Here is a 13,794-nt window from a genome sequence, read left to right as displayed (position 1 = left end):
AGCAGCAAAATTTTTAGTCACGACAATTATTTCCCTGGACACATCCCTCCTATCCAACCTTAATATTAAAGAAGTCGGTCAAAACAAAGTCAATGAATGTCACCCTTGACCCTCGCGTTGCACACTGCGTCACTATTTACTAATACAAGTTGGGGTACACTCAAAACAACATTATTTTTTTTTAAACAAATCAATATTATTTCCAATAAATTTATCAGTACATCCACATCGAATGTTCTCCTCCTCCATAAAATACAACATAAATTCTTCGACATCGAGAAACTAAACATAAGGAGTACAAACTATTTACAATAAGGTGGTCTGAACGCAAAATAAAACATTCAACGTAACAAAAAAAAAAAAATAATAATAATAATCAGTGCAACAATAAAAAATAAATATACTTTAAGACAGTGATTCAACGTGGTTAAGTTAAAGATAATCTAAGGATATAATTAAATTGTTAGTAATACACTTCTGTTACATAATTTCCTATTGGCCTTCATCACAGCGAGGCTGGCTCCGCGGACCGAGGCTGTGCTCCACAGCACGGGTCCGTCTGAACATCGCATAACAAAGCTTGAGGAGATATGTCGCGGTGTTTATAGTTTGCGCAAACGCTACGTGTCGGAACATCACGGGGGACCGAAGCGTTTTTGTGACCAGACTTTAACATCTAAAACAATTTACAAAACGACTAATCAAACTAAAACAAGAAACGGCAAAACTCAAAACGCTAACGTGCAAGCGAGTCCGTCCGCTCAACAAATACTCCGCGTCTATTCGTAGTATCAAAATCTATGAGACTACCGTCCTATATATAATAGCCATGTCAGACACTCGTGATCCACAAGTCCGTGTGGACTCGGTTCTTTTGAACAGATCGAAGCAATATCATCGACGAGTGTAACAGAAAAACAGCGAAAAGAAACGTTACTAAGACTAGAAAAATGCAAAATAATCATGGCCTCGTCCGCCTCGCGACAAACGAGACTCCTGCTCCACACAGACTGATATGTTTAGCTCGATGATAGTTAGTAACGTGTAGTCCAAAAAAAAAATCGCTCGCTTAGACCAACAAAACGCTCTCTGTAGACCAAAAATACCGCTCGCTACAGACCACATACCAAATTCATGTAACGATGAACACATCCGAATATATCAATATCCAAAAATTTCCAACGAATTCCAAAATCATTTATTTATATATAACCGAACATTTGTACGACAGGTTAATTAAATTTAAATTGTTTCAAATAGCACATACAAATGAATTTTACAGCTCGAGACAGTCGTTAGGCCTTAAACATAAAAATGTACAGTATATTATTATGGCAGATATCAACAACAAATTCATTATATCTATCAATAGGATACCGACATTACAAAGAAACAACTCAGTATCTCACAAGACGCAACACACTCGAGTCAATGGCACTCCCGATGCAAGCGCAATATCAGACTGCCTCCGCGACGCCCCACGACCTCCGACGACCCCGACGGAGGCCGCCAGCGAACGAAACAACTATTTCAATAAAACCTAAAATTACTCTAAAACCACACCGGCCATTCGCGATATACTGTAGCTGTGAAGAGCTGTGATGCTGACGTGGCGGAGGTGGAACGGATCGTCACTGGCGCGATCAGGACCCGGTCAAAAAAATATAGTGAGCAAAGTTCCTCTGACGCACGTCGCTATCGGTATCCGGGCGGGTCCCAGGTGGCCGTCAATCAGGACAGGTAGGGCAGCAGCATATAGTACAGGCAGGCCAGCATCAGAGGCAGCGCCAGGGCCAGCGCGTGGCCGATGTCGAACCTCAGTGGTTTCTGTGCGGAGGCGAGCTGGGCCGCCAGCCTCGCCCTCTCGGCGCAGACCTCCGCCCAGCGCTCCTTGGCCCGCACCAGCTCCTCCTCCAAAGCGTGCAGTGACCCGTTCCTCATGGTGACCCTGAGCCGCTCGTCGTCGTCCAGCTTCACGTACTCGCCGGCGCTCAGCTCCTCGTCCCTGTTGATCTCGGTGGCGGCGGAGTCGCTCTCGTCGTCGTCGTAGTCCAGGCGGAACATCTCGTCTATGTCGGCCGATATCTGTTTCGTGTCGATGTCGTCGGCGGCTTCTTTGATGTTCTCTAATGACCTCGACGTCTCCACGGCGCGGTCCACGGTGTCCGCCCTCTCCCTGAGCTGCGCCTGCAGTCGCTGGATGACGTCGTCTCTCTCCAGCACCTCCGCCCTCAGCTTCCCGACCATGGTGGTGAGGTCGTCGATGTCGTCTCTGGTGGGTCTGAAGGCGAGCTCGGCTTGCATCTCGGCCGCATTCGTCGTCAGTCGCTGGATCTTAGCGAGATTCGCCTCCTCTGTAGCCGTGGACCGAGTCAGTTGCTCCTGTTGGACGACTCTTTGTGTTAATATGAGTATATTACCAGAATCGAGAACAGACAACAATAAAAGCAGCAAACTATACTTAAGACAGCTTATGAGTTGTGATATGTCATTAAACAAAATTTATCAGCTGCCCTTGAATTAGGAAGAGCTTATATTTAAGAAATAGTGGCTAGGCATGGTTGACGGTACGTATCTTGGGAAAGTTTTGGCGTAGCGGGGATATGTGTGTGCATATACACTTAGTGCAACATAAAGTGGACACTTTTGATGCTCATCAATAACAAAACCTCGTTACAGTAACAAAATAAATAATAACCAATTTAAGTGCACGCAAGTGTAGCTCCCGAGTAGGGGGCGAACAACCAACCACGCGCACGGGATTGTGCTTTCTCCATCAGATAGGCTGTTTGCCGATTGCCGCCTTTGAAGTAAAAAAAATTGTCCGCATCTATCGTCGCTTACAAAATCACGTGCCGGACATAAAAATACAGCTCTCATAGTTACTAAAATGCTGTTCTAAGTATTTAAACACGCTGACGCCACCTCAAAACCATGCTTTATAGTCCTCGCGCTAAAGCTACTAAACACAGGAGAGGTCCGTTTGAAGCACACGAGATATAATGGACAAATAAATCCCCGGATAACCGAATAAGATTGTCATCATTGCATACTGTTAAAAAAAAAAACATTGTTTAAATTAAACTAAGTTCTTCGCATACTACTCGTGTCCAGTGTTACGCGTATAGTGGCCAAGAGATTGAACCTCGTCTGGCTTATCCCAGTTCATGCAAGATGTATCATAATAAAAAACTCGTAGTATCCAATAAATCTAGTTTCATAACGTGTTCACGCGAAATTTTTAGATAATATTATTATTAGCACTGTCGTTACTTTTAACGTTCAAAAATTCAGAATGCGTATTTTAAAAGTTAATTAATTGCTACCTTATTGATTATTCAGATGATTTTTATATTTAAAAAAAACATCATTCTTATTCCATCCATGGGACTCTGTTCATTCTACGTAATATATACAGTTGTTCAAATGTCGCAGAACTTGGTAAACAGGTTCATATATATAATAAATTTTGGATATATGGATGTTTAAAATAGAAATAAGTATTTGATATTTTATATTTGGTTTTCATATATATATATATATATAGTTCAGCAATTCTCGCCGCCCTTTCGTCTCATAAAAAATTTATACTTTATTATTACCAATTTTTATCGTCGGACCCATCTTAGGATATATACATCTTGTGCGTTAGGAACAAACTGACTAAAAGAACTGTATCACGAGAGGAGTTTTATACTGAAATATTGACAACCTGCCGCTCACATACCTCGGGTTTTGACATCATTAGTGCGAGAAGTATAGAAATCTCGAAGCTCTGATATAGGCAGCTCAAAAACTGTACCTGTAACTCAGAGATCCTGGCCTTGTAGGCGGCCGCGTCGTGTTCGCTGTCCTCTTCTCGCGGCTCGTCCCTGGCGGCCAGCAGCTCGTCCCTCACCGTCCTGAGAGCCTCGTTCTCTGCCGCGGCGACGCTCACCCTCTCCCGCAACACTTTTATCTCCTCATTCAGGCCGGCCATCACGCGCAGGATGTTCGCGTACTCCACGCCGGCTTTGCTCTGTAAAATATCATTTAGTTTATTGTTATATGACATCAATAACTAGACAAGTCACAGAGCTCTTATTGAGAATCATGGTGATGATTAAACAATTCAATCCATCAAGTGTATTACAGGTTCAATTTTAACTTTCTAAAGGTCAATAAAGTCAAAGGAAAATACTTCATACATGTATTAAAAACAATGTGACCTATGGAGAACTGATGTCAGCCAGGCTACTCATACTTTATTAAATATCATACAAACCTGACCTGCGTAACTAGTTCGATAATACTGAAATGAACGGAGAATTGAACTTATATGTTTATATACAACCACATATATATATATATATATATATATATATATATATATCTGCGTGTGTGTGTGTGTGTGTGTGTGTGTGTGTGTGTGTGTGTGTGTGTGTGGGTGACTCACCGGCGAGTCTTCTTTGACATCAGCGTCGTTGTAGGTCGAATTGGCATTATTATCGGGACGTAGTTCACCGTCCAAGGGACTCAAAGATTCCTCATTCCCACCATCTGAAACATTAGATATCAGAAAATCAATACTGATAATACTTTTGTTTTTTGACATTGGATAGTGTAATAACCAAGTAGGTATGTATATATCAAATGTTATTCCTTTTACCTGTTGTTTGTACCTGTTACCTTCAAAAATTTGGTAAGGCTAAGTAAATGACAAAAATTACTATATTAACGTATGATAACCATCTTGTGAGACGTACTAATTGGTAATATCTTTTAATAATAATAACATCAGCCTCCTACCGTGGTTGAGTCTCGAATGTTTCTCGTCGTCTGTACACAGATCAGCCTCGGAGGACTTCTCCCCGCTGCCGCCGACACCGCCTTCCTCCTTCTCTTGTTTTTCTGTAAATTAACAAATAGTTTTAATGTATTTTAGTTCATCACATTATCGCCCTGTCATATTTGTACTATTCACAATTATTATACCTCCGCTTTATTCTTTAGAAACTAAACTAATGAGCAAATGTTAGTATCATCTGTACCTCTGCCTTCGGAATTATGCAAGTTGTTCTTCTTCAATATTAATTCAAACTCCTTGGCTGACTTCCCTTCGGCCGACACAGCTTTGATGCCAACCTAGACATTTAATGACAATATTTAAAAAAATCACAATATACATATGCATTATATAAGCAGAAAATATTTTATAAACATAATTGATCATGGCAGTAAGTAAGATTAGAGAATTTGGCAATTTAGTTCAGAGTGTGATTTACACACCGGTCTCTAAGTAGCAAATGAACATTAACCGTGGTCATTAACTATAACCATATAAATGCTGACCAAAATCACTAGGAAGGGTGAGTTAGTGTTATGCAACTTGTGCTGACAACAGGTATATATCGAGGAGCTAGTTGTATGACTTCTGTGAGCATCTTTATGGAAATAATTAATGAATATATACATATACATGTGTGTGTATGCGTGAGTGTATGCGTGGGAGTGTATGCGTGAGTGTGTAAGTGTGCGTGTGTGACCTGTGTGAATACCTCATGAATCAGTTAAGTGGCTAGTGTATATAAGTAAGTCATGCACCTTATTAAGCAGATTCTGTGGCAACAACAGTTTGATGTAGTCGGGCAGGGCGCGGACCGCTTCCTCCAAGGAGCCGGTTCGTTTGGCTTCTTGCAGTTTGTTGCTGTCTGTACTCACTACTAACATTTTCGCCTCGCCGTTTTGTACCGAATACTGTAATGAAATTTAAAAATACATATACATTATACAGAAACTACGTAGGTAGCATATCTTAACTGTAAATGTGTGTATGAGTAGATTAGTAACATATGTGTTTATATATGTGTTATTATTGTATTTAAAAACACTACAAACATATTCAGAATAGACCATTCAAAGGCAAATGTATTACACCAAGACAGTTATGAAATCAGTTCAATACAACTTTTCTTTGATCTCAATATATAAGTTCCTCATTTCTATGTCAATTATCTTCATAATTCATTATCGTGGTTAGTTTCTGTATGTCTCTATATATTGCTAGCATGTATTGACCGCTAGTGGAAGATGTTTTCTCAGCGCCTGTTCCCTCTCCTCGGCCGCGGTTACCGCGAGCCTCGCCGCGCACATCTTACGCTCACAGCGCGCAGCCAATTTCTGAAATAAAAAAATATGTTTTTATTTTAAAATGTAAAACGGCTCAATATATTAAATATTTTTATATATTAAAGTGAATAATTTAATTAACATATCCAAGGGATATTCATTTATCCATATATTATAAATGTGACATTTGTATGTATATTATATGTGTCCATTATATTATAAATGTGACATGCGACTTCTATTGTTACTACTAGTTAGTTCAGCAGCACGTACTTGCAATTCTTGCATAGCGTTGGTGGCGGCCAAATGTAAGGCGTAGTTCTGATGATGCAGCGCCGCCGCCTCCCTACTGCGACGCTCCAGCGATTCCTCTAGCGACAGACGTTGTTCGTGCGCCATACGGAGACTCTCCTGGGCCACTTCCTGTAAAGGCCGTCAGATAAAACATTATAATTCACTTCATACAAGCAGAGATATACATGTATTATATTAGTTTGGTGATGATAAAAACAAACATACTTTCTGCATATCTCGCATACGTCAAGCGACGTTCAGTAATAATAGTTCACGTGCATGTGTATTTGATAAATCAGTTAATTGTAATAAAATATTCTACAAATACACCACCAGAGTGACTCTAACCCTGAGTTTTTCCTGTTACCGATCAACATCGACTATACTATGTGTATCACCTGGTAGTTCCTCTTGTCGCTGAGCAGCTGGGCGACCTGTACTTCGTCAGGATGTTTCCCAGCTGCCAGCATTGCTTCCAGAGTGTGGACCCTCATTAGGAGCCGCTGCTCCCCCACGAACAGCTCCCACGAGGCCGCCGCTTCGGATCTCGTCCTTTCAACGCATTCCCTTAACGTCCGCAGGCGTGTCTCTAAGGAAGCTTCGCGTTGTATCGCCTCCTGGAAGGTCATGATATAATGGTTCAGGATCATCTGCATTTATAATATATAGTGTATTCATATTAGTTGTAACAAATATACGAAACTAATTAAATTCTACCATTAGTATGCGATGTCAATACTTTTTGCAATTGAACTAATAACTCATACGATTACTTGTTTGACTGAATGAGTACATCACATACGGATATATAGCTCAATAGCAAGGAAACTGGCAAGTGTATACCGCAGGCTGCAGGTTCGAATATTATTCTTGTAAATACTTTTTTTCAACATATATTTTTAAAGTGAAACTTATTACGCTACTTCCAACAAGGTTGAGTTAAACGTTTGACAGTCCTGGGAAGGGAAGATAAGAAGGGACACAGCGAGTGGGAATGCGTGAAGCTCGGACGCTCGAGGGCAATCAATTATGACTTGTAAGTAATGTTAATAAAGTTTGGTTTTAAAGAAACACTTAAAATTCTTAAAAAGCAACTTCCTTCCTGTTTTCATTCCAACAATACGAAGTTTCACTTCTTCCGCGCGGAGGGACTACACGCACAATTAATTTTTTATTTGAACTCTTAATTTCATCTGATTGTTCTCTGCTATTTATTTATTTTTAATTCCAGAGCCAACTGTTATATATCACCTGAACGAAGTTGTTCAGCTGGTACAGTTCCTTCAGATGGAGCGGTGTCGTCATCGACGGGTTGAAGGACAGCTGGGCTTCACTGCCATCGGGGTGGTACAGTTTCAACAGAGCTATCACCGGTGGGAACGGGTTCTGCAAGTACATCATATATAAGTTTTGGTTTTATGTACCGATTGTAACATTTAATATAGACTATTTGAATGGTCTCAGGAACACAGAATAATGGTCAGACTTGACAGAATTTGAGACAAATATGGCTATTTTAATATTTTTACAATGCTCAAGAATAGTCCAAAGCTGATATATTACTGCGTGTGTGTGTGTGCGAGTGTGTATGTGTGCATCGTGTGTGTGTGTCGTGTATGCGTGCATCGTGTGGGTATGTGTGCATCGTGTATGTGTGCATCGTGTGTGTGTGTCGTGTATGCGTGCATCGTGTGGGTATGTGTGCATCGTGTGTGTGTGTCGTGTATGCGTGCATCGTGTGGGTATGTGTGCATCGTGTGTGTGTGCATCGTGTATGTGTGTGTGTGTGTGTGTCGTGTGTGAGTGTCGTCTAAGTGTCTAGTATCAGTGTGCGTCACCTTCTCAGAGTTGGCTGTGTTCTCGACCACAGGTATCCCGAACTGCACCACGTCCCCAGAGAACACCTCGTGCGGCTCAGTGTTAGTGAGCGTGCAACGGTTATTGTTCACGAACGTCCCGTTGCTGCTCTCATTGTCCTACGAATATTTCAATCGATTTAACATAAAATCGTCATATGAGAACAGATAAATATCTACAGTAGGACCTCTATAAGTAGAACATCAGGTGAGACGCCAAGGAAATCGAGCGACGAGTTCATGGCTCATAGTCAATTTCTACTAATGGATTTCGATTCGAAATAAAGTCTTTAATAATCGAGTTATAAACGTTGCAACACATCCCTACGATGCAAAACTGTGGTAGGAATTAATTCACCGAGTAAAGGATGGAACATAATATGACAATGGTTTTGACTTGGATGGACTCGCTGACTGTGATTATGTCGACTTATAGAGAGTTGAGATTTTAAGTAACTGAGCTTGAAGGTTGAGGTGTTTGAGGAAACGGAAAAAAAATATTTGTCAGAGATTTGGAGGTCTCTTCTGCATTATTCTTATAATATCTACGTTATTGGCTTACCAATGGGACATCTATTAAAAAGGCCTGATTCTCATACCTCATCTCTATAGTCTATATATCTTTTTTCTTCTTCAATGTCTACGCTAGGTTTTGGAAACATATATTTTTTTATTAAAAGCTCTCAGCTTATGTCACATGAAGGTTCTAATGTTAGATACGTTTTATATAATAATAATTTTAATGAACATATAATGAGCGGTAGGCCGTATGGATGTAAATCTTTTTATGTGGATTGATAAAGAAATATATTAAACAATTATATAAATTAAATATAAAAAAAAAATATTAAAACACTTCAATGAATACTTCTTACTGATTAATTAAAACTACTAAACTTAATTATCCGTCATGTAACAACATTAAAACTATTGGGATTCGAAATTCATGATAATCTGAGGCCTTACAAGTAGACAGCGGAACCCTTACTACGAGTTTACAACGGCAAATAAAACGGACAATTCAAAGTTTTTATCCAATCAGCGATCTTAGACAATATATTTGAATATGGAATGGAAAAACTTTAAAACTATTCGTTGAGCGGACAGCGTAGATTCGTACTCGGGTTACAGGTGAATAAAGTGGACATGTGAAACTCAACACCAATCAAGAGGATGTTCAAAACCTGTTTCAATTTGGCGCGACCTGTTACGCACGTCCAACACTACAGAGATAACGCCATTTACACTTCACAGGCTATATCAATTAAGCATTATATGTGAAAGTATATATTATTTCATTGCGACACACGGAACGAGACCGAGTCGGCTAAATACTGGCGGTCGTGACATAAGACAATATTGTCTGCATAATTTTACTTTACACACTTCATACTTTGTATATTGTTTACCGCAAATAACAAACTTAGAGTAAAGCTAATCTTACTTATGTTATGCTTGCAAGTTTAGGTGTTCCTGTTTATCAACTGCGTAAAATACACTAAATGTAAATTTAATTTTTAGCAACAGTTTTTTTTAAAAGACGACGATTTTTGTAAAAAAAGAAAGAATAACGGGTCATTATAACTGTAGGGCAAAGTTCAAGTAAACATTTTAAAGATTTTCATAATCGTATAATGTATGCGACATATTTAACGACGAATCCAAATTCAGAAACAAAACCGATCCAATACAGAACTAATTGAAAACATCTATAAAAATAAAACAAGATGACGTAATAAACCATTTCTTGATTTCCCATTAGACATTTGGCGGTAATAACCATAATATAATTTAAAAAAAAAATGTTACATAAACTCCTTGGAAATGAACAAAGCATACCAAGACGTTATACTGGCTGTATGATAGAAACGCTGGTGTTTATCAATAAAAAACAATCAAAGTATCGCGCATAATGAGGACACGAACTGTACAAATAATATCCATTGAATGCATTGAATGGACGTTAGACTTCATATAATAATAATAATAGTAAATAATTGTTTTTTTAAATGAAACTAGTATTATTCGGATTTACTACGCGGATTTTATTATTTAAAAACTACATAATCCCGACGTTTCGGTTACTGTTTTTTTTTTAATAATAATAATTGTTTTTTTTTTTATAATATCCCATGGTCTGGCTAAGATTAATTTAAACATCCTACAATAGTAAATACTTTTTTTTAATTAAAATACTTAAAAAAAAAAAACATTTTATTTTTATTATATAACATAGAGGTTATATAGAAATGCATTATGTTCTAAAATCTTCAACTACCATAATTGATATGAAAATTACTCTATAAAATTATAAACGTGAATTTAATTAAAAAAACATACGCTCATCATTAAGTTTTCGACTTGCATTCTATAAAACCTATGGCGCAATATTATACCCACATACAAATTGTGGTTTTTTATATCGTTTATAAAATATAAATAACAAAATATCTATATATAGAGAAGCGACCGGCAGTTAAAATAATAGATTATGCTAATGAAACGTATCATATATTTTGGTTAGTCCGAGCGACACCGTGATATGAATCAGCTGTAGGCGTTGGCGAGAGTGGATTTAAACAATTCATTTCACAATATTAAATAAACATATTACACAAACACCATAACGATATGTTTATATAATTTAAACGGTACGCTTAACAATAGTTTGCTAAAACTTTACACGGAGCGTTATCCGTATCTAAATGTGAGAGGAGTAATGAATGAAAATTTAAAAGACTCGGCGTAAGCACACAGCTATATAATTCTCCACTACAGATAATAACGTCAGTGATAATTTAACTGTATATATCAAAAATATCACCTTTAATATAGTGATAATATTAATAAAATAATTTATTAAATACTTAAAAATAATATGTATGCAAAAATTTATATAGACTAAGATAAATATTGTTTCGAACTAATAATAGTCTTAAAATTACAGAATAAATAAATCCTTACCAATAGATAAAAATGTCCCTTGTCGTAGTACAGCGTCGCATGGTGCCTGGAGAGGACCCTGCATTCGAATATGGTATTCGTTGGCGATGGTGTCGCACGGTACACATTTCTGCCGATCTGGAACACGTGGAATAACTTTAAATATAAACGGAATTCATTTTAGAATCAGCTATACACAGATAATATTAAATAACATATAGATAAACAAAAATAAACGTTTTATTTCGTCTCTGTATATTCACGATTCAAACAAAACACAATAATAAATACTTATTTATCTAAGTGTACGGAAAATATCAGAATTAATATACTTTATGTAAAACTCGCGTAACATTAGAACCTTTTTCCAGACGCTAAATGCCTTCAAGGGTAAAAAAAATAACCGGCAAACACTGACATTGTTCTTTACGAAATTTAAACGCACAAAGAAATAATTATTGCTATAATTAATTATCTACATCCGAATCCGATTGCGTCAAGAACATGCTAATGCTCAGAAAGAACATAATTACCACCTGTCAAAATAAAACCTTAGAAAAAAAAAATGCATACATCTTTAACGAAATCCAAGCAACGTACTATAATCATACAGCTTCCTGTAACCATTATGATAAGAATTGACTTCCGTCAAGCGCAACAGATGCCCGCGCTAGAAATAAAACAATTTATACATATTGAATTTAATTGCATTCACGATCGTACTTCTCGTGAACTGAGACAATATGGACGGACAGGCATGATCGTAATACAGAACAAATCCATAGGGCGCGCACTAGAGACGAATTTTAAATATATACTTAACATGCACTCGTGTAATGAGATCCGCCTTAGCTGGATACAGTTTTCAATTGGTCTTGATCTAATTGATGTATGACTTGTGACCAACCAATTTAGATCCTTGTCATGATTCATAAATGCAATCAGAATTATAATACTGGCATGTTACAATGTTTTGTTGTAAGTAGAATACTTTTTTAAAATTTGTCGGCTCATTATACTAAGCCCTTTCAATAATTGTTATATATAAAAAGCCTATATGTTTTCACTAAATAAAATAGCGTATATGCAATCATAATGACCTTAACCTTGACCATTTTAATACATTTAAATTATTATTTAATGTATGAACATGATATAAATTTGTACAAATAATATTACTTCAATGGATATAAAGTTATATTGACTATTAAATGTTACTGCATATGAAAGCAGAGAAAATTATAAAAAAACAGTATGATTAAGTGAGAATATTAATCAATTAACATTAAAAAAAAATAGTACCAATATAGAAAAAATATTGTTATGTCTAAAATATAAATTTCTAAATTTAAATAAGACATCCATTTGATCTTAAAAATATATAAGCCTAATCTTATCGTTTATCTCAAGATTTCGACATACCGATGGTAATGCTAAGTTGTAGTCATGTTACCAAAAACATATGCAGGTTCAATCTTTAATGTAATATTTACATTAATTCCATAATTTCGTAGTGATTTTATTCCTAACCTTATGTTACAACTAACTTTTTATACCATAACATCCAACATCCATTACTTTTGATGATTTAAGACTATTTACAATTACATATATTCAATGTGGGGCAAACATGAGCAGAGTAGGGAGATTAATATGTTATGGCATCCCATTTTGATTGGTCTTGCTTTTACCATGTTAATGAGGGTAATATTTCTATTTTAAAAACTAATGATTAAATACAATTATTCATTATTTTATCAAATGATTATATGAGGAAGAAAATGTTCACTTCTTAGTGTATATTGACCTGACTAGAGGGACAAGATATAAAATTTTTAATATTACCTTCACTGGATGCTCCAATGTGACATGTCGTTCCTCAAATGGCAGAGAATTGGAGTGAGGTATGAAGACTGCCTTAGGAACTCCCGCTTCTTGATTATTAGGGGGATCTGGATTTATTGCTCCTCTCATCCAGTTATACTCCATATTTTTTATTGTTTTACTCATTTGTGCCCCCTTAGCGCTCTTTATCTTTGCTATCACCATTGCACACCTCGCTCAGAGTGATCATTCGTAACTCGATCGTCAAGGAACGAGTTCCACATCGAAGATAAAAACAATCATAACACTGAGATCATGGCGAAAGGTATACCTCATTTCCTGTCATCTTCAGAAAGGCATAATTGTAGTATGAGTAGTTTAGGTTGTGTGTTTTATAATTTTAAAAAAGTTTACACATAAGAAAACACTTTGAATATAAGATGAAACTTGATTCCTCTCGCCTACTGGTCTATTAGTTGCTAAAAAACCATAGAAATCTTTAAAAAATATATCAACTAGAAATCGTGTGACATTTTTAAACTATATGTAAAGCAATCAACGTAGGCCCTGATATATTAGAACATAATACTTTTAAGGGCGTTGATTAAAATTATCGTTTGAAGAACTTACGAAATGGGCGCACGAATCGGACATTTGTTTTGTTGAGTTGGGTTACCTACCGCAGTACCTTATCTGTCGTTCACAACTCAATTGTTTTTTTTTCTATTTATTTTTAAATAATCAGAAAAAACGTGAAAAAGTTTAATAA

General features: G+C 36.9%; 1 protein-coding gene across 2 annotated transcripts; it reads right to left on the bottom strand.

Annotated features, from left to right (window-relative positions):
- Window positions 1-196: 196 nt before the first annotated feature.
- On the bottom strand, window positions 197-13,736 carry LOC116769951 (sarcolemmal membrane-associated protein). Of its 2 annotated transcripts, XM_061527684.1 has the most exons (14): window positions 13,656-13,736; window positions 13,047-13,504; window positions 11,223-11,339; window positions 8,241-8,378; window positions 7,654-7,788; window positions 6,801-7,019; window positions 6,382-6,531; window positions 6,058-6,159; window positions 5,584-5,736; window positions 5,031-5,124; window positions 4,789-4,890; window positions 4,436-4,539; window positions 3,803-4,018; window positions 197-2,382 (listed from the first exon to the last, which is right to left on the bottom strand). In XM_061527684.1, the coding sequence occupies exons 2-14, from the start codon at window positions 13,248-13,250 to the stop codon at window positions 1,732-1,734; spliced, it is 2,385 nt and encodes a 794-aa protein (XP_061383668.1). In that variant the 5' UTR covers window positions 13,251-13,504; window positions 13,656-13,736; the 3' UTR covers window positions 197-1,731. The 2 variants fall into 2 exon arrangements, with proteins under 2 accessions (XP_061383668.1, XP_061383667.1); XM_061527683.1 differs by having other exon boundaries at window positions 13,047-13,707.
- Window positions 13,737-13,794: the final 58 nt, after the last annotated feature.

Source organism: Danaus plexippus (genome assembly GCF_018135715.1).
Source record: "Danaus plexippus chromosome 13 unlocalized genomic scaffold, MEX_DaPlex mxdp_15, whole genome shotgun sequence".
Classification (NCBI taxonomy): Eukaryota; Metazoa; Arthropoda; class Insecta; order Lepidoptera; family Nymphalidae; genus Danaus; species Danaus plexippus.
The sequence above is the reverse complement of the archived record's forward strand: the minus strand, read 5'-3'. Positions and strand labels throughout refer to the sequence as shown.

Bases quoted from the DNA above. Each gene is read 5' to 3' on its own strand.
- LOC116769951 (XM_061527684.1), bottom strand. From the start codon at position 13,250: ATGGTGATAGCAAAGATAAAGAGCGCTAAGGGGGCACAAATGAGTAAA. The intron at 4,891-5,030 runs GTACAGATGATA...GTTAATTTACAG, and splicing joins GCATAATTCCGAAGGCAGAG to AAAAACAAGAGAAGGAGGAA. The intron at 4,019-4,435 runs GTGAGTCACCCA...GATATTTTACAG, and splicing joins ATGTCAAAGAAGACTCGCCG to AGCAAAGCCGGCGTGGAGTA.